The 25000-nt window shown below is 44.5% G+C and overlaps 1 protein-coding gene across 1 annotated transcript in view; it reads right to left on the bottom strand.

Moving 5' to 3' along the window:
• The window catches only part of LOC145412053 (follistatin-like), a 126230-nt gene that overhangs the window by 65938 nt on the left and 35292 nt on the right, over positions 1-25000 (bottom strand). The window contains exons 4-6 of the mRNA XM_080281970.1: positions 21331-21543; positions 3417-3635; positions 592-828 (exon numbers count right to left, since the gene is read on the bottom strand). Coding sequence (XP_080138096.1) covers positions 592-828; positions 3417-3635; positions 21331-21543 — 669 coding nt within the window. The remainder of the gene's footprint in view (positions 1-591; positions 829-3416; positions 3636-21330; positions 21544-25000) is intronic.

The raw sequence follows: 25000 nt of genomic DNA, 5'->3' as shown, positions 1-25000 counted from the left end.
TGTATCTACCTTCCCCCCCAAAGAAAAACTGATCCAGCAACCACTCTGGGCGATTGTTAAGTATAGGTAAAACACACACACACACACACACACACACACACACACACACACACACACACACACACACACACACACACACACCTTCAGGGAAATAAAGTAAGAGTTGTAAGAAAAACGCCAGTTACCTTCGAGAAGCATAAAGCCTTCTTTGCTATCTCTATCTCATTCTAGTAGTTCAGTTACTCTTCTAGTAGCTGCCAAGCATGGGCCAACCGGCCTTCTGCAGTTATCCAGTCTTCATATGTTCTTGTTCCACTAACCTACTCAGCTTATAAACGGACAGAACTGGACTATACCAATAACTGTAACCTTATGAGGCTTACGCAAGACTTGACCTCCTCCTGTGAATGAGAGTGGCAACCAGATTTAACCCTTTCCATGCTGGTGAAGTATGAATGCAGAAGGAGTGTCTATAAAGAGAGAGGCCGTGTTTGCGTGGAGCATGTCATTGTACCGTACAGTTTTTCATTTGTAGATCTGTAGAACGACGTTACTTGGAAAAAAACAAAATAAGCTGGTACTGGTACTCACTCTGGGCGCAGTGGTGATGAAAGGTGAGCGTAAGGGCGCGTCCAGAACGACATGCCTCGTGTCTGAAGGCGCACCACGACGTGTACACCTTACCGTCGGAGGCGCAGACAGGGCGGGAGGAGGGGCGGGAACAGGAATCTAATGCCCCACAGGACGTGCACTGGGGCTGACCCGAGCGCTCGTGGGTGAGGCAGCGCTGGTCCTTCCAACACCGCACGTTGCTGCAGGTGGCGTCCTCTGAAGGGGCGTTAAGAGACATTGATAGATAAATAGATGGGTACTTGGATCCATGGATAGACAGATGTGTAAAGTATCTAGCTTATCTAGCCATTTTTCCATCTATCTACCTATTTGTCTGTTTACCGAGCGATCGATCGATTAATCGTTCTGTCTGTCTATTTGTTCGTGTCTGTCTGTGTCTGTCCGTCAATCTATCTATCTATCAATTTGTCTACCTGTGTGTGTGTGTGTGTGTGTGTGTGTGTGTGGAGTCGGATGGAGTAAGCATGTAGCTAAATAAAGAAATGGTTCGAATGATGGAACAGGATGAAAATGTAGAGAAAAATGAAATACTGTATGACTTAAGAAGAATGAAATAGGAGAAGAGAAGGATTGCAAGTAGAGGATGAAAATTAGAAATGGTTAGAAGAAAGAATGGAAGAAAATAGAGAGAGAGAGAGAGAGAGAGAGAGAGCAAAGGAGGAGAGGTAAGGAGAGGCTAGAGGGAGATTTAGGAGGTAAAAAAATGGAGGAATATTTAACCCTTACCCCGCCCTGCCATTCTTGGGCCAAATTCATAAACTATCTTAAGCCTAATCTGTGTAAGAGTGATTGTATGTGGCTTTGTACTTACATATGATTTGTGTGTAAGAGTGATTGTAAGTGCCTTTGTACTTGCGTTCACATATGATTTGTAAGAGTGATTGTATGTGCCACTGTACTCACTCTTACATCCAACGTGTATGAAGGAGAGATTGTATGTTCCTTCGTACCCTCCTGCTGCATATGATTTGTGTGTACGAGTGATTTCATGTGCATTTGTCTTCCCTCTAACACCAAGCAAACAATTCATAAGCAGATCAGAGTGAATAGTAAAGTGCAGAGTGAAAAAAAAATGCCGAAAGCAAGAACCATCGTTAACAGTAAAAGGTAAAGGAGACTTGTAAATTGTTAGGGAGTTGTGCGTAAGAATGCGTGTGTGTGTGTGTGTGTGTGTGTGTGTGTGTGTGTGTGTGTGTGTGTGTGTGTGTGTGTGTGTGTGTGTGTGTGCGCGTGCGTGCGTGTGTGTGTGTGTGTGTGTGTGTGTGTGTGTGTGTGTGTGTGTGTGTGTGTGTGTGTGTGTGTGTGTGTGTGTTCGCACGCATACACGTACCAAACATTTAACAGCCAGAGTGAATATTAAAGTAAAAAGATGAAAACGATCTTTGATAATCGTTAACTCTTACCGAGACTTGCTTAACTGTAATTTGGTGAGGAGTCCTTATAATAGAACTTCTAGAATCCCTTCCTCCCTCCCCCTCCTCTCCTCCTCCTCCTCGCCTACCCTCCACTTCTCCCTCTCTCTCCTCCCCTCATCCTCCTCTTCCCTCTCCACCACCATCATCCAGTCACAGAATATATTTCAGCCGACATTTTCTCCTTCTCTCCGGTGCCTTAACGTAGCCAGTAAATATAGGATGTTATCATACCATAACTTTTCTTTGTAGTGCCTCTGATTACTACCATTATTGTCACTCATCAACATAGGCGTCGGACATTTATAAAAGATCTTAATCATTTTTTCTACGTTACACAGGTCTTCATACCAGTTTACCTTTCATCAATGATCGTCTCATTTTTCGTAATTTGTCACTTTAATATTCACTCTTTATACTGTGAAGTGTTTGCAATATTTATGAGTAAAGACAAACGTAAATTCAGACAACCTCACACACCAGTTCAGCTTAAGAAACTTTATAAACACGCCCCTAGCCTAAGCCATAAGTAGAAATCCCAAAATCTCTACCGTGAGTCTCTCTCTTATTGTGTAAACCGCGGTGCTAGAGAGGGACGCCTTCGCGTTGTGGCACTGATACGACTGGGTGGCTCCGCTGCCTAGTTATACAACTTTCATTTCCCTCATCCCTCCAAAGGAGGAATGTGAACTGCAGAAGGGCCATTTCAGCCTGATGTCCACTGGGTTCACATTCAGATAAGCCTGGGATTGGAACTACTACCACAACTACTTTGTGACCTTACTTAACCGATTGGGAGTTTCCCTTAGCTAAATAAAAGCGTTTGACGTTAATCAGAATATATTCCAAAGTTTTTACTTCTCAGACTCGTAGGACTTACTCCCATTTGAATAATATTGGTTGGCGTTAGTCATATCAGAATACTAGAATTGTTCCGACCATGAGAGGATTAATGGTACCAGTATTAACACTCAGGCCCCTACGACCTACGCTTATGTGTGTAAGAACGTGTGACGTTTGCTGGAATAACTTAACAGAGAAGACGAGACCATGACAGAGTTAACCAAATCTAAGAGGACAGTCCTAACTACAGCTGATACCTACCCACCTCTCCAGTGTCCCTTTTACGCCGTGGGAACCTGTATTAACACCCTCAGGTTGCTTACCCACCTATCCAATGTCCCTTGGACGTCCTGGGGATCTGTGTTAACATTTTCTGGTTACCTCTTCAGTGTCTAATTGGTAATCTGTATCAACATTCAGGCTGCCCTCCTGGGAGTCAGTATTAACGCCCTCGGACGGCCTATCCACATCGATACTGTATTTAACACACTGGGTGTCAGTATTAACACTCTCATGCTGCGTACTCACCTCGACACGGTCCCTTGTATGCCCTTGGGATCTCTTGCGCGGCACGGCATGAGGCACGCTTGAGGTGGCAGGGCGAGGGGTAGCTGCGGGAGTCTGCGGCACAGATGTAGCGGGGTTGCGGCAAGCGGGGGCAGGAGGTGGGGCATTTCACACACCGCGGGATCATCTGTTCGTCCAGCACGCACTTCTTGTCAGCTCCGCACCGCATTCCACTGCACGCTGAGACAGGGGGAGAGACGGCACAAAGTAGCACACAACTAACGGAAAGGAAAAAAAAGACTTCATAGGATTCAGCAAGTTAATAGATGTTAGCGACGAACAAAAAAAGAAAAAGAAAGAAATGAACAGAAAAAAAAACTTGTCAGACTGGAAAACTGTCAGGCTGGAGAGAAGACAGAGGAAATAGCCTAGTAATTTCAGAAGAACAAGAAGGCAATAGAGTGATAACCTGCTTTGGAAATAGTGAAAGGTTTGAAAGTATACCACATATCTTGGCGTCATTTGCTCGTCCAATACACACTTCTTTCCCCCACTACACCGCACCATAAGCCAGAGGAGACGTAGCACACTTTTCAGGCTAGATATCACAAAAGAAGAAAATATCGCCAGTCACGGTAGCATAGATTATTTGGCCGTAGTCAACTATTTTAAAGTGCCTATGATCATTAGGGTAGCAGAAAGTGAAAATATGCCGTACACTAAGCTTGTCCAACACGTATTTGTTGCCCTTCACTGCAGCGCATACTAGCCTGTACACCGTACGCCAACGGCACAGCTTAGCATAATGGAAGAATGTCTTATAATCTGAACGTCATCCATATGTACAGTTTCTCCTGTTAAATAGTTGATGACAATGTGATATCAAGACACACAGACAGCGTAGCTTAGCTTGTCTGGGACCCTGTCCATGGCTGCAATGACCCTTTATTATCTTTACCGGAAAGAGTGAAACTAATTCATGAAGTAGGTTTGTCTAGCACTGCACCGCACTCCACTGCACGCTAAGCCAGGGGTGAGAAATAACACAGATTTGCATAGTTTACCTGGGGCCCCTGTCCGTGTCCGTAATGAACTGTTATTATTTTAACCAGGAAGAGTGAAAGTATGTCATTTACCTTCATTTTTGTGGCTCTCTCCTGTTAATAAAAAATAAATAATGGGACGTTTGACTTTGACCGCTCATCCCTACTCTTGCAACAGGTACCCGTACCTTATAGTTACCTGGGAAGTAGCCAGATTGCCTTAGTAATATTTTCTTATAAGTGACCTGTCTACTAAAGCTGGCATGATTTCGCAAGACTAAACTGTGTCATTTGTTGACGGAGACAATAATTATGATTGCTGTAAAAATTTCGGTCACAATTAAAAATGTCAGAAATGAGGACACCATTAATATCGAAAACCTTGCTCACTGTTCTATCCAGTTTGAGACGCAAGATCAAGAAGTGTTTTGGTGCATCGTCATACTGGACATTAACCAACCCGCTCACATGTAAATACGTATACAGTTCAGGTATAGCGGGGCCTGCACACTCCTTTTTCATGGGAGGGAGCTTAGTGACACTTATTCTAGTTATATTTTTGTATCCTTAAGGGCAGCTTCTCTGGAGGACCGAGGAACATCATTCTCTCTCCCTGGAAGTGTGGTCCACTCCAATCCATGCTTCGTGCACGAGTAGCTGCAGTTTATAGGGAGGCATTTTGATATTTAGGGTAGGAACTGGTTGTGCTGTGTAGGAGGTGCGGTGATTGTGAGTGTGAGTTTGAGGCTGCATCATGGAGGACACCTGAGCTGGATGTGGACATGTGGCAACACCTGTCAGGACGCATTTTAACACAAGACATAACACTGAAGTACTCCAGCACCGGAGGCTCCTACAAATGGAAACTGAATGAAACGATGAGGTGGGGGGGTTGGGCATCGGTGTACAACAGACCTGAGATCATACATTTCATCGTGGTAGTATACAGTCTGACGGCATTTACGACAAGATCGGAATAGATTTTACCAACCATGGCCCCATACACAGTGCTGAGTGCAGAGATCACATCTGCATCCTTAAGTGTTTTCCTGGGCATAAGAAGAAAAATTATTTGCCAAGTCGTGACTCAGTGTGGTTGGGAACTGTATCTGATGAACCATTGGAATGATTGGTTCTCATCAGAGCAGGCTAGTTTTTTCTCCTCACACGCTCGTTTTAGTCTTAAAGTTAGAATCCATAACCTTGTTCGTTAATCTGTCAATCATTTGTCTGTTTGTTTATCTATCTATCTGTCTATCTCTCTGCGTCTCAGTTGCATAATATAAATCTCTGTCCACAAGTCACTTCATTCTTTCTGTCACCCCTTCCATTCCTTCCTTTATTCATCCACCTGTGTACCTGTTCATCTATCCTTTTACTGTACTTAGTCATCCTTCATTCCTTCGTTCGTTTGTTCCTTCCCTCCTTCCTTTCTTCCTTCTTTCCCTTATCATTCATCTGTATACCAGTTCATTCACCCTTCTTCCTTTATTCGTCGATTCCAGCACCTGTTCATTTACCTTCCTTTCTTCCTTCAGTCTTAATTATCCATCCATCCATCACCTCCATTCCCTGATATACTCATTTTTACACCTATTCATCCATCCATCCCACCACCATCTCCTTTCCTTCATGCACCCAGTTCTACATCCATCCATCCATCCATCCACCATCTCCTTTTCTTCGTGCACCTAGTTCAGCACTCACACATCCACCCTTTCATTCATTCATCCACCTTTCCACCCACTCCCCCAGTTCATGTCATCAAGCACACTCATTCATCCGGCTGTCCGTGGCTTCATTCATTAGGCTATTCATTGGGCCGGCTGATTGTGTGTGTCATCCGTACTTATTGCTTATTCATTAATTCACACAGCCGATCACGGAGAGAGAGAGAGAGAGAGAGAGAGAGAGAGAGAGAGAGAGAGAGAGAGAGAGAGAGAGAGAGATTTATCAGTTCATTCAAGCACTCACTTTCTCTATGGTACTCTTTCCATTCATTTTACCAATCGAGCTTTATCGCTGCGTATAATCTTTTTCCTGTATTCATTCATGCTCCCACGTCCCAAAACACACACACACACACACACACACACACACACACACACACACACACACACACACACACACACACACACACACACACACAGATTATTTAGTGTTCACAGTAAAGACAGAGTAGAGACTAAGAGAGAAAATTGATGGATAAGAGAGACTGCTGTAGCTTATTGCGCGTTTTAACTAGTAACCAAGGAGATTTATCACTGCCTTGTAAATATAAAGCTCTTGGAATTTAGTGTAACCTAGTTCCATCGGATGAAAGCAAACCGACTCTAAACCATGCCACCCATTCAACCGATCCCTCAACCCCTTCACTGCGAAGATGCCTTAACCTCTCTCTCTCTCTCTCTCTCTCTCTCTCTCTCTCTCTCTCTCTCTCTCTCTCTCTCTCTCTCTCACAGACCACTAGTGATCCCTCTTAGAGTTAAATGAAAAGCGTCTTGTGGTGTAGAATAAATTGTCATGTGTACGTTATCAGACTGAAAGAGTTGTTGATATTATTATTATTATTATTATTATTATTATTGTTATTATTATTACTAATGTCTTTCAGTTTTCACCGAACGGATGATTTGATGCACCTCGGGAAAGAATTCTTCGAGCAGTGAAGGGGGTTAATGAAGTCTGTATCTATCTTAGATCGAAAAGTTTCCCCTGCGTTGAGAAGAATCGTTTGGTGGTAGGAAGATTATACTAAAACAAGGCGTCATCGTTACGTAATGTTAATCTTTCCAGTACGGTGGCGCCTTTTCTCATTTTTTTTCTGGTTGGCTCCGGGAGATTTCATTCAGCCCAAGAACGACCTCCCCGCCTGCAGAGATCAGCCCCTTAAGTTCTGGTTACGTCTTATACAGGGTGGTCAATAAATAGCACTCACGAGAGACTCAGTTGGCGTTATCTTGTGTTTTGCGGAGACGGCTGAATCTGGTGGTTTGGTCGAGGGTGTGGCAGTGAGAGTAGGAAATGGATAAATGATTCCGAGCAGACACAGCGACACCTCCCCAACTCTCATATCCTCCCGTCTCATCATCTAGTCACCCATCCCAACCACATCTGCATCCACATCCACTCACCCACGCTCCCATTCCACCATCCTGCAGTCCCACTTCCTACCCATCACCTCTCCTGTCCCCTCCTGCCGCATCATTCATTCTAGCATCCACAACCTCACCATCCCTCCTCCCATGCATCCTACCATTTAGTCACCCCACAACCCAACTTCCTGTCCACCATCTCTCGTGCCCGCTTATCCTCTGTCGTCTCACTATCCATCCCACCGTCAACAAGCTTACAGCTTTGTCTTTCATCCTGTGAACCTCCTAAGAAACCCAGACCTAAGCCTTCCATCCCATCCACAACCTCACCAACTGTTCCCCCATCAAAACCCACCCTCCCAACCTGCTTATTTTACCACTCTTCTTCCTATCCATCACCGCCACCGGCCTCCTATCCCGTGCTATCCCCGAGCCTCAGACACATCCCTCGTGCCTATCCCTCGGTATATGCCATAATTCTCAGGGCGGGTGCCATACGTCAGAGGGCATTAATGGGGCTCATCAATCAAGCGGCCATTACCTATGTACACCCCGCAATGATGGCTCGCTCCCTGCCCCAGAGCGAGAGAGAGAGAGAGAGAGAGAGAGAGAGAGGACTGAGATATAGTATATCATCATCGTCGTCATCATCATCATCATCATCGTAACCCCATTTCCCATTAATTCATTGGTTGGAAGGATTTCTGGAACAAGAACGAGAAAGCACAGAAAACGTTCTCTATAGTGCCTATGGAATAGAAATCATGCAATCTACTGCCAGTATATATATATAAAGTGCAACCCCTGTTATGTGCGTTTCTATACATAACCCATCCATCAGTATCTCCCATTCGCCAGTTCTTTCGTTCCCTCAGCGTCCATGATTGACTTAGGACAGTCACACATTCACGTGCCACATCCATCCACCTTCTTCCTGGTCTCCCCTCCACCTCCTGCCATCACAGTCCACACACACACACACACACACACACACACACACACACACACACACACACACACACACACACACACACACACACACACACACACACACACACACACACACACACACACACCTTACTTCACCACCATCCATTCACAGTATAACCTACCTAAGAATATTCTCTTCTTCTCTGAGATGTACACTTTTTTACTCCACATCTTTCCTGAATTTCCATATTTTTTATCCTTCCCGGCCCACGCATCCCAAACACACTCCTCGCCAGTATAATTTCTAGTGCTGTTACCTTTGATCTGTGATACACATGCCTTTCCGGAGCCACACACTCTCATGCTGATACGGACACTAAATGACCCGTGCCTTTATTCCGTTCCAAGGCCTTCATAGCATCAGGCACTTGACTTCCTTGTGCCACCATATCTACTATTCTCTTTTCTTCTCTGCTTAAACATTTTCATAATTCCTTTCACCAACTTGGTACACTGTGAGTCACTTTCTGCTGTATATTTACTTTCAGACCACGTCGCTCACATTCACAGAACTCTAAACCAGTCTACAAAGATTCCGTTCGCTACTGTCTTGGCAAGCAGCACACTATCATCTGCATACATCAGGCTTAACAAATTCCACTTCTCTCCATTTATCATCAGGTTCACACCCGTCGTTGCCTTTGACCCTTCTCTTGACTCCATTGCGGGGACATGACACACCTTTGCGCAGTATTTTGAGTTGTTTTAGAGATTTCTTAGCGCCTATTCCTCAGTTGTTTATTTTGCACAATGCACGTCAATGTGCTCCTGTACATTCTTCATGCACAGGTCGGGATCGTGATGATAAAACGAACAATACAGGAGGCTGTTATGTGTCATATGCAAAAGATATCGCTAAGGAAGAGGTGCTGTGAAGCCCATTAAGCCACCATGTCTCATTCTAATACTGATATTGAATCATTCACACAAATTTTCATATAATCTTACAGATCCTTTTCTACCATTAAAAAAAAAAAAAAATATCAGTAGGTTTATCTTCCACACCATACATACTTAACACCGCGCATTATACCTCTCTGTTCACTCATCTTTTTTCTATATCCGTAAATGCCGTAAGTATCTTGCAGTCCTGCTCACAGGCGTTGTCCCGTATATCTCATACTGGAAATGTCTCTTCCACACACACCCGGAAGCCACCCAGGTCATCTCTCACCAGATGTTCTGACTTGATGTGTCTTTATCTTTTTTGTGACTATTCTTCCTTACATATTATTCACGCCACTCAGCGGTCTTAGTCCACGATTTAATTTGTAATTCATTTCACTGATCTTTATTTTTTTCTTTATTTTTTTTATTTATCATATATTTTTTCTTAATTTATCATATTTTTTTAATAGAGACAATCACAACCATCTTCCACACCACTGATTTAATCATCAAGATTGCCTTACATGCTTTCGACAAACATTTCACCGTGCTCTACACCGTATTTTATCATTTCAGCATACACCTTATTTACACCCGCAGGCTCCCCATTTTTCACCGTTTGCACAGCATTCTTTCATCACTGATGTTCTCGGCACCGTATTCTTTCTGTGTACGCCACTTCTGCCTTGTCATCGTTAGTCCTGTTCAGTTTTTCAGCATGGCATTTCCATCTGCCTTTTATTTCGCTCTCATTTGTTAGCATTCTTCCATTGCCCTTGCATTTCCTTCATTCCCTTACATTTTTGCTGTATATCCCTCATTCATTTACATATTCATTGTATGTCCTTAATTCATTACCATATTATCGCACGTCATTTCATACATTTCCCGTTATCAGAGAGAGAGAGAGAGAGAGAGAGAGAGAGAATTCGGGGCTTTATTACGGTAGTTTTTCAATAGTGATAATGAAATTAAAGAGAGAAGGATAGAATGGGGACAGAATTAATGGATGTGAAGGACTACACTAAATCCTTCCAAATGGCCAATAAAAAGACATTGGCTGGCGACGGTAGATGGCAAGGCGAAGGTGTAGACGATTCCTGAACCCCCTCAGCCTCATGACGACATATTTACTCTTGTTACATCCAGGGGATTTTACTCAGCCTTTGAAGATGGTTAGGTTCAAGGTGAAGACGTGTGGTTCAGTAGTGTCTATACCCTGTATCAAAAAAAAAAAATAGTTCGAGGACGTGTTTTCAATATATTTTACTTTTTCTACCAGACAATTATGTTTGACTTACGGGAGACCGTTAATGAAGGATTTATCCAAACCTCAGAGTTGTAAATAAATATATGGTATATGACTTAACACCGTCAGTCAAAGTTGATTTAAATTTATTACCACCGGGCGATTTTATGCGAGTTAAGGAGACTTTTGGAACTGGAGGGGATATCTATAGCTTCCACCAATTCCTTGCCAACAGGACGCCTGTCATAACTTGAATAAGATAGTCTGAAAGTAGTAAGAATAAAATCAAATGTCATCATACAAAGAGGTTAACCCCCTCTGCCCGAGGATGTCATTCATACTATATTTCTCTCGCTGCCGGACAATTTTATACAGAGCGGTAGATGCCTCTAGCATGAAAATTGCTTCCTCCAGTTGCTTAATATTTGTTGATTGCTAACATTATTTTCGTTTCCCTTCCTCTTGCTGGCGAAATTAACGTGAGGGAGGGAAGAGGAGGGGAGGGGAATGGAGAGGAGAGGAGAGGGGAGGGGAGGAGAGGAGAGAATAGGACAGTTGAGGTGGGAAAAGAAAGAAGAGTGGAGAGGAGAGGAGAGGAGAGGGGAGGGGAGGGGAGGGGAGGAGAGAATAGGACAGTTGAGGTGGGAAAAGAAAGAAGAGTGGAGAGGAGAGGAGAGGAAGTACCACAAAAAAGTTATAAATTTCTCCCCATTACAACAGCATTAACAAGAATTGCAAGCACCACACACTCCCATTAAAATACAACCTCGACAGAGAGAGAGAGAGAGAGAGAGAGAGAGAGAGGCTAATGGATAAAAGAAAGTGGGATCAAAATGTGAAGATGAACCACGCAGCTTACAGATTCCCCATAATGGCGATGATAAAAGAGTGAGAGGACTGAGGGAGAGGGGGTGAATTTGATGAGAGAGAGAGAGAGAGATGAATGAAATGGCTTACACACATATGCATACACACACAGGGCTGCAGCCACTACCATCACACGGATGCAATGACGCATATTGAGGCACTGACGCCCTGGATATTGATGGCCATATAGGAGGAGTCGGGCAGAGGGGGGAAATAAAGCAAAATAAAGTAAATGCAACGGCCGGCTCTCTTGCCCGCGGAATCACCGTACACAAACACGTGGTCAAAATACGAGGGGTCTTTTGCTTATGAATTTCCCTTTGGCCAGAGGGGGAGCAGATGAGTGGTGGGTTGGCTGGTTAGGCAGGATGGCTTTACTGGCTGCCGTTGAATGTGTGGCTTGTAAGGTGGACCATTTTTATTTTTTATATTTTAAATGTTTTTGACTGACCATGTTGGTTGTCTAGCTTGCTGGCTAGAATGATTTTATTGTCTTTCATTTTTATCGTCATTCTAAAGTTACATATTTTTAATTGTCACTAAACAAGTTGTTCTCAAATGGCGCAATAAAGATGTGGATTCCAGTCCTGGTTCTCTCTCTCTCTCTCTCTCTCTCTCTCTCTCTCTCTCTCTCTCAAACTCTGGCCATGTTGGCTATGTGGCTTGTAAGGTGATTTTTTTTTTTTTCGGCCGGTATAATTCCGATTCTGGTCATATAGTAGAGGTCTGCTCCTTTGCAGTCGGTAGCCTTGTAGTTTATAACGTCATGGCGAATAAAACACCTTGGTCCAATAAAATATCCCAGAGTGTTAAGGGGGATGATGGATGATATGTCAGAGCTTTTAGCTGAGCTTTTCATTAAAGAAGAAACAAGGCCCCAAAGGTAAATCCAATATTCAGAATAGATAACCGTTAAGTTTGTATTCGGGCATTAATACAAGGACTGATATGATGGTGGTAGGGGAAAGGGTGTTATTAGAACAAGTAGGTTGACTTTCTGGAAGTTAATAAGACTTTTAACTAAATTCAGTGCACAAGCTCTTCCTTGCCCCAGCCTGAGTTCGATTTCGCTTATTTTCGGATCGTAGCCCCACTGGTGGCAATATGGCTTTGTACGGATGACTGGGTGTAGACAGCCTGCAAGGTGAATGGGATGGATGGCGTAGATTATGACTGTCTTGCATGGTTTGCCAAATGCTGGATTGGCTCGGGATGGATGGCTCAGATTATGACTGTCTTGCATGGTTTGTCAGATGCTGGGTTGGCTCGTGTTGATTGAGTGGCCTGTAAGGTGACTGAGATAGATGATGGTTTGGAACGTGGTTGGGGTAGATAGCTTGCAAGATGGGTGTGTGGTTTGCAAGAAGGCTGTATTGGCAGATCTTAACGCTCAGCGTGACTGGGCCGATTGGCGTTCAAGATGACTGGTGATAGACTGCTGAACTGGATAGCCTGCAAAATGGCTATAAGTACTGGATTGGAAGAGGGATGTTTGGCATGCAGCAGGAATGAGGATTGATGGCGGTAAGTATTGCAGAATTATTGGAATGACTAGTGTTGGCTTGCAAGATGGCTTGAATGTTTTACAAGACGGCTGTGTGGCTTGGTGAATTTGTGTGTGTGTGGAGGGTGGGAGAAGTGGGTGTGTATGTGGGTGACTGGTGGGTGATTTATGGCGGGTGCAATTTGCAATGCACGGTGCAGCCTCAATTACCAGCTGCTGAGGACACGGGATTTACGACCCCCTCGTGTCACTGATAAGCCGCTTTCGCCCTCCTGCCTACTACTGCGCTCTTGATCAGTACTCCTGGCGCCCTTGGTACTGCTGCTACCCCATAGTCTAGGCGCTGCTGAGTCCTCACCAATGTTGGCATTCACTACTGCTGCACCCAGTACTACTGCACCCAGTAGTACCGCACTGGGTACAGTAGTACCGGATGTATTCTTGTCGGCTTAGGAGGGTGTTTTTTTTTCCCCTTCATATTGTAGGTTATTATTCTCTTGTATGATACACTTTTAACATGGACATAGATTGCATAAATAACATTAAAGAATACCGCACACTGCCTGTGATCCTCCTTACCCGATATATACCAGCGTGCTGTACGGTACTGCTCTTACCCAGTAGGCACTGCTCAGTACAGTGGCCACTCATCATTAGGGGTAACCGCTTTGATACGGTCAGGATCAGAAGTTGGCCTACCATGGCACTGCGTCTACTTCACACATTGTGCATATCCGACACTCGCAGATGCATCGTACCAGAGTTATGTATGGGCAGAGAAACATGGCAAGTCTCCCACAGCTTAGGAATATTAACCAGCAGAGGATTGTGAGAATTAAAGTGATGAAATATAGGACAAACTTTTGCCATCGGTTGTGTCTTATCCCTCGGGGCTACTGGATTCTTCGGTACTTTTCCTGGTTATATTGAAAGTGTTGGTCTGGGCACTGCGGGTCATTTTGTACCTTTGATCCACTCGGAACTGCTGCTACCACTTCTTGACACGGCTGTCCCTTTAGTACTCTTCCTGGCTCCAGTGATGGTGTTGATACTGGTCATGGGGTGGTATCCTCGTCTGCTTACGAGACTTACTAACACCGTTTATTTCGCTGTACATGAATACACTTTAGTAGAGTCGTGTATGTTGCGTATGTCTTTTAAATATCGATATAGGTTATTGAAATACCAGTGACAAGATTATTAACGTTCCTTACGCCCCCATATCTGCTCAGTAAGAGATGCTGTGGAGTCACCTTAGCTGACCGGAATACGGGTCTTGGTGTTGTTGGCAGCCTCAGTACTGGTCGCCTGCACGATACTTTTCCACTGCGTCTGTACTGGAGGCCCACGGTACGGTACTCTCTACATTTATCTGCTGGCTAGTAAATCTTCTGCCATTGTAAAAGCCAGTTCGTGCTCTTGAAGAACAGATCTCGTAATCTCTAAGTGTAAAGGTAGCCCTGTCAAAAACGGATACGTTTGTTGATATTTGATATCCTTTGTATTTCTGTATAAAGTAATGCCTCGGTGTTGTAAGAGGTGTTGTGGTATTTGTGCAGTAGGCTGGAGCGACTCTGTTGATGCAGTCTGGTAATGTGGTCGTATTACTTATGGTTCCATTACTACTGCTGCCTGCATCATCACTGGTACCCTTGTTGGGCATGAAGGTCTTATTTGCCTAATTATGCAAGTGTTCGCCTTTTATGTGATTGTAGATTTAAGCGCCATTAAACTGGTAAAGCCATTCACCCTTTGGGAACGAAGAATACAAGCACAAGACATTTTTGTGATTATCGCCATACGATTCTCTCTCTCTCTCTCTCTCTCTCTCTCTCTCTCACACACACACACACACACACACACACACACACACACACACACACACACACACACACACACACACACACACACACACACACAGTTACCAAGACTGGAATGGAAGTATGGCGGATACGGAACTAGAGCAGGGTAGGGGTGGTAGTGGGGGGGAGTCGAGGGTGTGTGAGGAATAGTGAGGTCATCGCTGTGCAGTGAGTGAAGATGTTAACAAAAGCCGTCTAATAAAGTCGAACAACAAAGGCTTGAGTGTAACGAGTACTGATTAGAAGGAAAACAGGTTATAAGATATGCACAAATAATGGCGAGCTGATGGGACACGGTGATTAGAGAGATAGTGTCCAATAGTTAGGTGATTATGCGGATGACTGAGTGTTTATTGTGCTGTGTCATGACATTAAGATTTACTTCTGATACATGGAAGAGGACACTGTGATATGTTTACTAATTGGATCTGGTTTGTATACGATGTGGGAGCGGTTAAATCCGTAGATTCAAATACCATTTCCATCACATAATTTGTTACCTTATTCTCTGTGAACACATGGGTTGGGGAGATGTACATTAGAGCATGGAGTTTTTTTTTCCCTCTTCTACTCCATCTAGGACAGTCACAGTGGTTTTTAACTAGGGGTACACGTATCGCATGGGGTTTCGAAACGTCAGTGTTGGGGGTACGAATCACGGGCTAATTCACTTACTGTATATTGCTACAAAGTTGCTATATATTTTTTTCAGCAACTTTGGTGCTTTCTTTTTACTAATAAACATTTTTTTTTCATTTGTAATGCTTGTCAGATTGTTATTCCTATACAGTAATCGCCTTATAGTTCCCACGCTCGTACGGTCAAAGAAAGTATGTTTCACGAAGCAACCTTTTAATTTTAATGTAACACCTGAGAAGGAAATAGCTAGTATTAACAGGACCTATCACTGATGAGTGCCGGTAATGGGAGAAGGAAGAGCTTAAAGAACACTAGCATAGTTCTAGGTTGTGTTAATTATGATGATCTGTTTTGAAGCCGCACCTTGAACACATCTTGTGTATTTGCATAAAGTCTCTGGATTTTTGCAAGTTGTAGTCACACACTTTCACGCATAATGTTGCACTTTAAACGAAAGACAACAAACAGCTGGATACAGGTCGTGTGAGGGTACTTCAAGGAAATTCCTTATTTTACGAACACTATCGATCAAAAGCTAGAGCACACGAGCTACCAATTGAATTAGGTAACAGTTCCTACATTGCTGGCTGTAATATCGAATAAGTTAAATACAGTACAAAGCTTGTCATTGTACCATTTCAGCCTTGTTAATCTGTTTTTAAAATAACGGTTTTACTAATCTTTGACTTCCCTCTCACCCATATAAGCAAACCGGTCACCAGTGTCTCCATTCCGCCAGATAGATAATGAGATGATGGAGTCTTTTTTTATGACTAATTTGAACTTGGAACAGGTACCAGACTTAAGTCATGTAATCAGCTGAATTCTGATCGCTATAATTGTGCACTGTATTCTTGCTTTCCTCCGCCACGACAAACGATGAAGAAGATACTAAAGGCTGCAGATTACATTATGCCAAATGCGTGCCATATAACGAGGAGCAAGTACGGCGCCATAACTACTGGTGAAAGGTCAGTGCAGCAGGACATATCACTAGAAACTACCAGCATCCCCTGACAGGCTCGTCCAAAATTATTTCAAATGTTTAACTCTGCCCTGGTAAAAATCAGAGCTAGAATTATGAATATAGGACCGAAATCTCTACCTTGGTATTATATCTGAACAGCTCTGCTTTTGTGTCTGATGGCAGCCACAACCAACAATGCATGATCACAACTCATATGTGAGACAGTTTTAACTCCTTTGGCTTTGAAATGTCCCGAGATACAGAATGCCGTCATGCGTTAGCCAAAATACATTAACTGAGTCAGGATCTGCCGTAAATGTGGCTGTATTATGTATACACTAATAAATGTTCGATCTTAGCCCATTGCAATTAGATGGTCACGATTGTGGTATTAGGGTTGATCACTTATTACCCGAGTTATATCTTCCAGCAGGGCTACTTCACTTGCCTACATCTCAGACTACTGTAATACACTTCCCCTCTTCACTCAGTCCACAAGCCTCCATCTGTTCATTGTCTCATCTACACTTGCCTCAGCTGCCATGTGTACTCATTACTCTGAGTTGCTGGAAGTGATGACGTCCCTCGGCTACTGTGTGTGTGTGTGTGTGTGTGTGTGTGTGTGTGTGTGTGTGTGTGTGTGTGTGTGTGTGTGTGTGTGTGTGTGTGTGTGTAATCAGTCTTCTGGCACTATGGCTGATCCGGTAACTCATCTTAATTGGCCCTACCCATCACCGGCCCAGACACACGCTCACCTATAAATCCACGACGGCAGACAGAGAGACAGACGGGCGGATGGACGGAACGATGGACGGAGTGTAGTCGAGGTTCTGTAAATCACTATCTATCCCATCCCTGCCCTGCCCTGCCTTGCCCGGCCGTACCTTCTTCTACCCTACCCTACCCTGCCATGTCCTGCCCTGCACTTGCCACTTTCTCCCTTCTCGAGACGCTCAAACTCTTGGACAGAGTTTGTTTTCCCCTTATTCCTGTTCACCCAGCAGTGCAATAGGAGATGTGGATATAACAGCGGATATTGTAGGTCGTTCTCTTTGGAGAGATTGAAACTTAACAAAAACTGATAGCTTAATGACCCTTGTGCAGTAGATTGGCATTAACTTCAGCCCATCTTCCTCGTCGTCCGTTCCTTGTGTGTGTGTGTGTGTGTGTGCGTGTGTGTGTGTGTGTGTGTGTGTGTGTGTGTGTGTGTGTGTGTGTGTGTGTGTGTGTGTGAGATTGCGTACGGTGAAATGTGTACACCGTGCTGAAAAGTGTGATGAAATGTGCTGCAGAGTGGTGCAGAATGACGAAGTGTGATAAGATTAGATGAAGTTTGATGCAGATCGTTTTGATGTAGTGTACTGAAGCATTGTGCAGAATGGGGCACTGGTGTCTTGACCATAAGTATGTTTGTTATAATGTACGTAACGGTGAGGCACGAATTTATAATGAGGTGAAGAGATGTTGTTTGGCCTAAGTGGATAATTGGTTGTGTGTGATGTGTGATGGTATGTGGTAAGAAGTGGGGAGAGTGCGTATTGTAGTGTTTGGTAGGTGTGACAAACTGGCCGTAGATGGATAAGGTATAGAGTGGAGTTATTCAGTGTCTTATTTTGCAATGGTGATGATGTATAAGGTGCCGTATAGCAGTCACACCTTAACCACCACACCAGCAGGTAGTAGTGTACAGCTGGGCATAGTGACACCACATCCCCAACACGATACCCACATACCACCACCACGTCACCGTCAGACACAGCACACCGTTTTCTCGTTCTTGTTTGAGATTTGGTTGTGTCTCTTCGTTACCAGTTTATTTCTGCACACAGTACCGGTACGTTAATATTCTGGTCTGTGATATTAATACAAACTATGACAAGAAAATGATATGGTGTAACAGGCAAAATTAGTCACTTGGGAAGAAGTGCTTCGAAATTTCCTGTGTCAAAGAGAATGATGAACACAACCTTCATGGAGATCCCACATCCCTCACACGACCCTCCTTTGACATCCCACATCCCTCACACGACCCTCCTTGGACATCCCACATCCCTCACACGACCCTCCTTGGACATCCCACATCCCTCACACGACCCTCCTTGGACATCCCACATCCCTCACACGACCCTCCTTGGACATCCCACATCCCTCACACGACCCTCCTTGGACATCCCACATCCCTCACACGAATCTCCTTGGACATCTCACATCCCTCACATGAGACTCCAACTGCTCTGCCTATAGTCCACCCAGCTAATTTAAGCCAGCGCCTCCTCTCCAGTATTTACCGCCAAGTTTACCCGACGCTGTCTAATTTGATCCACTTATCAGACTGCTCGACTTGGTACAAATTTATGCTTTTCTAAACTGGCTTAATTTTGTGTAGTTGATTATATGCTGGGAGTCCAATTAATGTCCTTAACTCGGTGTAACATACAGCACAGCTTTTACTAAAATCAGTGTTGTTTAATAAGTTATGTCAGATACACTATAAATTCTTTCATATCTCTTATTACCTGAACCTGCTGTAGTAGAGATGCGCTCTGACGGAGGAGGAGGAGGAAAAGAAGGAAGAGGGGCAGAAGGAAAAAGAGGAGGAGGAGGAGGAGGAGCAGGAGGAGTTTATGCCTGTCGTCTGCAGGGTCATTAAGTCAAATATTCAGTTTTTGCTAGGTCCCAATCTTCGCCTAGAACACGGCCAACGGTAGACATTGTGAAGGAGGGCGACGAAGGGTACTTAGCACGGATCAGAAAACAGGGTCTATTTGTCCTGCCCGTTGAAGATAATGTGACAGCTTGAGAATGGTCCAGACGAGGAGCAGGACTACTATATTCTGTTTTCTTTAATGTGGGCCAGACTTTCCTCCTGTTGCTACTTATTTCGCGTAGGTCAGTGGCAGAAAAATGTAATACTGTGGCTCTACATCCTTTCCATAGCACTTCTTCGAGTCTGGCATCATATTCTTAATCTTTTGTTACAACTCAGCATTCAAGATGAAGAGCTGGCAATTTTAGGCCAAGTGAGAGTCAAAAGAGTATAGGGTGGTGGGAGAGGGAGTAAGGATAGAGGAAATGTGACGTCGTCGAGTTGAAGGGGTTAAGCTCTTCCAGTACACATCCTCTCTCTCTCTCTCTCTCTCTCTCTTTCTCAGTTCAACAGTCCAACTTCTGTCCACTAAATGTGATCCTCGAACTGAAGAGGTTAAGTGGTTCATGAGAGGAATGTAACATGCGGCTGCAAACGATCATTTTCCATTCTTTCCTTTTCTTTCCCTTTGTTCTATTTTCCATTTCTTTCTCTTCTTTGTTCTTTCTTTCCTTTTCTTGCTCATTTTTCTTTCTTTCTTTCTTTTAGTTCTTCATACGGTGCACCCATAACAGGCTGTATACCGTTCCCCTGTCCACAAAATCAGCCCGATGAAGATAAAGTGGCGGGCTTGAGAGCCGACCCGACGCGGAGCAGTGAGGCGGAACTCGGAACAAGAAACATTACAAGGGACTTTCCGAGGCGTACCAAGAATGCTGTTGCGTGTTTCCGTAAGTGGAGAAAAAAAACAACGACGAGGAGTTTGTACATACACTGGGAGAGATGAGAACACCGGGAAAAGGCGGCCTGGCAGAGAGAGAGAGAGAGAGAAAGAGCATTTTTGAACGCCTAGTCTAATCACATATACCTGTTTCGTTGAGTATTGGAACTAGACAACATAATGAAAAAAAAAAAAAAGTCATTTAACCTGTTGGACAAGGTTGGTAAAAAAAGCAGAAAAGAAAAAGAAAGACGTAATTTAAGATAATAGTTGAGGCGCATCCCCCAAACTCTCGTCGCAGAGGTCTTTTAGCTGTGGCAAAAGCGAATACGTGATGAGTTGCCGAGATTGCACTGACAAGAAAATGACATTCCTGAACGGTTTTTGCCGGCGTGGTGTGGCAAGGACTGACTTTACTGCTCTTTGGCGTACCGTGCTCTATAAAGACTAACATTTCTGCCAACCTCTGTCTGGGGAGAAGTCAAAGCCGTGGCTTCATTATGGTCATTATACCAAACAACAGTGCCATCAGAACGGTGGTGGTGGCGAGAGGGAGGATAGGTGTCGGTTTACAGTTGTTCCAGGCCTTCACTATACTTACTTCACTCTACGCTGGCCAAAAAGTGACATCGCTCCATCCTGAATGCTCAGTGGTAACAATAGACTAACATTAGGATATCATGCTAGTCACGAGGACGGGAGAGGGATTACAGTTGTCTGGGCCTTCACCTGACTCATTTCACTGTACCCTGGCCTAAAACTAACATCGTTCCATCTTGAATGCTAGTTGTAATAAGAGATTAACACAGGAATACGATGCTAGTCACGAGGAGGTGCTAAGAAAAAGGACGTCGTCATAGTATTACTTATTCTGCTTTCGAAGTCTGTGAAATAAGCTTGAGTAGGACGAAAATTTGGGCCAAGTTAGTGTGAAAAGGGTGTAGTTTAAGAACTTCATTCCGACCAGGTGTGACCAGAAATTTTCGGTCTTTTTTTATAGTCTGTTTTCTTCTGAGGGAACCGGGCCACTCCCACAACTAGCCTACAGATTAAGGTATTTTGATATATTGTCCTGATCAGCTAGAGCCACTATGCATCACTCTTGGAAATTCTTTGTAGATTTAGGTCTGTCGACACTACAATTTGTTGCTGCGGTATCATGATTCAACTGTGGTAGATGTGTGTGTGTGTGTGTGTGTGTGTGTGTGTGTGTGTGTGTGTGTGTGTGTGTGTGTGTGTGTGTGTGTGTGTGTGTTTTAATGCAGTAACACACCCAAACACAAAAGGGGATGGATCAGACTCACTTTGACATGGTCCGTAGTGATGCACCAGGAGGCGTTTCTTCTTCCTGCATGCTCTCTTCAGCAGATGGCATTCTGACTTGTAGGTGCGTCCGTCCGAGCCACACACGGCCTTCTTGTGCTTCAGGTGGCACTGTGGCGAGCACACGCAGCGGGGGGCGCCGCACCGCACTACACACTTACGGTCCTCACCACATCGTACTCCCGCACACGTGGCTGAGGAAGTAAACAAAACAAAGGCTAGCTGAAATCATACAAAACAAGATACAGTCATTCCTACTTCAGCAATACCGCACCACATACTTACGAGCCTCACTCCACCGTACACCAGCACGCGTGGCTGCGGAGAGTAAAGCAGACAAGGCAAATTAACACTCAGGCTCCTGCGACGCATTCTCAAATAAATATAATCGTTTGGCGTTAACTGGGATAGAGTACTAGAGTTGTCCCGACCATGAATGACTTACTGGTGACATATTAACACTCAGGTCCTATGACTCAACCTCAGCGTAATAACTGTCTGGCATAACTGGAATAGAGTATATTAGATTTTTTTTTGTTTTTACAGTGAGTTAGTTAATGGCGACAGTATTAACATTCAGGGTCGTGTGATTTGCTCTCAGCTGAATAAAACTGTCTGGAGTTAGAGTATTGAGTTGTCCCAGCCATGAGAGGGTTAATGTTCACCCAGACAGAACAAGGCGTATTAATGTACCCTCACACGCCCCTTGCCAATGTCACATCACACTACGCACTTCCAGTTCTCGCCTCACCGCACACACGCACAGTATGCCGAGCGGGGTGAGCATAATGCGGCTTATCGATGTATTCTTACACAAAATATGACCATTAATGTACGGCACGTCTGGACAAAACGAGATCTATTTATGTACACCTGTAAATAAAATAAAGCATGTAGTACAAAGAGACGCATCACATCACACGGGTACACATTGCTGAAGGGGGCAAATAAAACAAGATAATTTTACGAGACGATTTTGTTCAACTTTGTGAAGATCTCGTAGTGAAAGGATTAAAGACAGTCTTCTGTAAGCTCCCCACTGATATCTTGACAAACCCAGTCACTGGTAACGTAATGGAGAAAACATTATTTTGTATACCTCAGTCTCTTCTTCCCTTCCTCAATTCCCTTTCTCCATCATTTCTCTCCATCAGAACAGCCTTTAGCCTCTGTTCCCCAGTCTTCTCTTTTCTTCCTCATCGTTCTTTCTTCATCAGTTCTTCCCATAACCTCTGTTTCTCCATGTGTTCTCCCCTTCCACACCCCTACTTTCTTCATCATTTATTTCCATCAGAACTTACCTTAACCTCTGTTTCTCCATCTCTTCTTCCTTTCCCTCCATCATTTCCCTTCGTCAGAACTTCCCGTCCTCTAGTTCCCTCCATCCTTAACTCCTTCCATCCTGACTTTATTCCTCCAGTTATTTTCACTCTTTTCATCTCACTCCATCCTACCGTTCCATCTCCTCTCTCTCTCTCCCCTCTTCTCTCGTATATACTTCCCTCCATCCCTTCCTAGTTCCTTCCATAACTGTGTTCTTAGAGAGAAAGAGAGAGAGAGAGAGAGAGAGAGAGAGAGAGGAGGGGGGTGGGGGTAAAGTTGAAAGGGGTAGGAGGAGGCAAAGACACAGGAATGGTCGGGGAGAGAAAGAGAAGAATTTCCATTATGGTAATTTCTTTGCGGAGGGAGGATGGTCGCAATCAGTGGTCAAGGGGTGGGAAGGGAAGGGTGGGGGAGGGAGGGAAAGAGAGAGAGAGAGGAGAAGGAAAGGTGGGTGAGGGAGAGAGGTAGGAAGAGAGAAAAGGAAAAAAGTAGGGAAGAGAGAGAGGGTGGAAGGAGGGAGAAGGAAAGATGGGGAGGGATAGAGGAACAAGGAGAATGACAGATGAGGAGGGAGAGAGGTAGGGAGGAGGAGAAGGAAAGGTTGGGGGGAGCGGAGAAGGAAAGACGGGGAGGGAGGAAGGAAAGGAGGGAAGGGGAGGAGGGAGAGAGGTGGGGAGAGGGAGAAGGAAAGATAGGGGAGGGAGAAATGTCGGATGGGGGAGGAGAGATCGGGAGGGAGGGGGAGAAGGAGAGATGTGAGAGGGAGTTAGGGAAGGAGTGAGGGAGGAGAGAAAGAAAGGGAAGGAGAGAAGGAAAGGTGTGGGAGAGAGAGAGAGAGAGGGAAGGGGAGAAGGAAAGACGGGGGGAGAGGAAAAGAAAAGATTGGGTGGGAGGGATGAAGAAAGGTGTGGGAGAGGGAGGGAGGGAAGGAGGGAAACAGGGAGGGAGGGAGGAAGGGAAGGAGGGAAACAGGAAGGGAGGGAGGAAGGGAAACAGGAAGGGAGGGACGGAGGCAAGGAAGGAAGGAGAGAGGGAATAAGGGATTGAGGGTGGGAAAGGTGGGGGTAGGAGAGAATTAGGGAGGAGGAAAAGGAGAGATGGGGAAGGGAGGGAGGGAGAAGCAAATATGGGTGGGGGAGGGAGAGATTAAAAAACTGTAGGTGGCGAAGTGGCAGGAAGAGATGGGGGAGGGAAGAAGTGAGAAAAAAATGGGATTGGATAGGAGGAAGGGTAAGATGGGAGAACAGGGAGGAGGATGGGAGAGATGGGGGAGTGTGTAGGGAGGAAGGAGAGAAGGAGTGGAAATAGGAAGGAGTGAGGGTAAGGTGGGGGAGGAAAGGCATGAAAGATGAGGGATGGAGGAAGTGCCGGAGAGAAAGGTTAGGAGGAGTGGGAGAGGTGAGAATGGGGAGGAGAGGGAAGGGAAGGTGGCGAGGGGGAGGGAGGGAGGGAGGGAAGGAAAGGTGAGTGAGTGATGGTGGGAGGGAAAGGTGGGTGATGGAAGGAAGGAAGGGTGTAGGGAAAGGGTGGCTAAGGCAAAGGTGAGAGAGTACACAGGAATGGAGTGTGTGGATATGGAAGATGGTGGCACCAGTTACAAGCAGAGTAGCAAAGGATGGAACGAAGGGACAGGCGGAAACTGCTAACGGAAGGGAAAACAAGGAAATATAAAGGAAGGAAAGAGGAAAGGTATATGATAAGAACGGAAAAAGGAAGGGACGAAAGTAGAGGTGTTGGCCGATACCGCTACCGATACCCACTTTCCAGCCGATACCGATACCGCCACTCCGATACTAACAAATGGCCGATACTTTGCCGATACCGATACTCTTTTATTTTGATTTTATTATGATTTATTTGATGCCGGTAACGTGAGTGTTGTTAATGCAGGAGCGAAATAGTTATCGATATATAATATTGATATATGATACTGTTAACATCATTCATTTAATTATAATGTAATATAATATAATATCCTAACCATCTGTTTATCAGTGTCATGATACATGAGTATCTTGAATCACATAATAAACCAGAAAAATATCGGAGTATCGGGCAATATTTTTACCTTGCCGATACCGATACCGATACCGATACTATCAGCACATCCCTAGACGAAAGTAAAGGAAAAGAATTGACAGATGGAATGTAGAAAAATAAAAAAGCGAGATAAAAACTTGATAACTGAGAAAATAGGGATCATCAGTTTATCACACACACACACACACACACACACACACACACACACACACACACACACACACACACACACACACACACACACACACACATATATAATCAGTGAACAGACGACGACGATGATGATGA

This window comes from Coenobita brevimanus, chromosome 92 (genome assembly GCF_032717465.1).
Source record: "Coenobita brevimanus isolate Jiangsu-jjx chromosome 92, ASM3271746v2, whole genome shotgun sequence".
NCBI classification, from domain to species: domain Eukaryota; kingdom Metazoa; phylum Arthropoda; class Malacostraca; order Decapoda; family Coenobitidae; genus Coenobita; species Coenobita brevimanus.
Note: the sequence above shows the minus strand (reverse complement) of the source record. Positions and strands in the feature narration are given on the sequence as shown.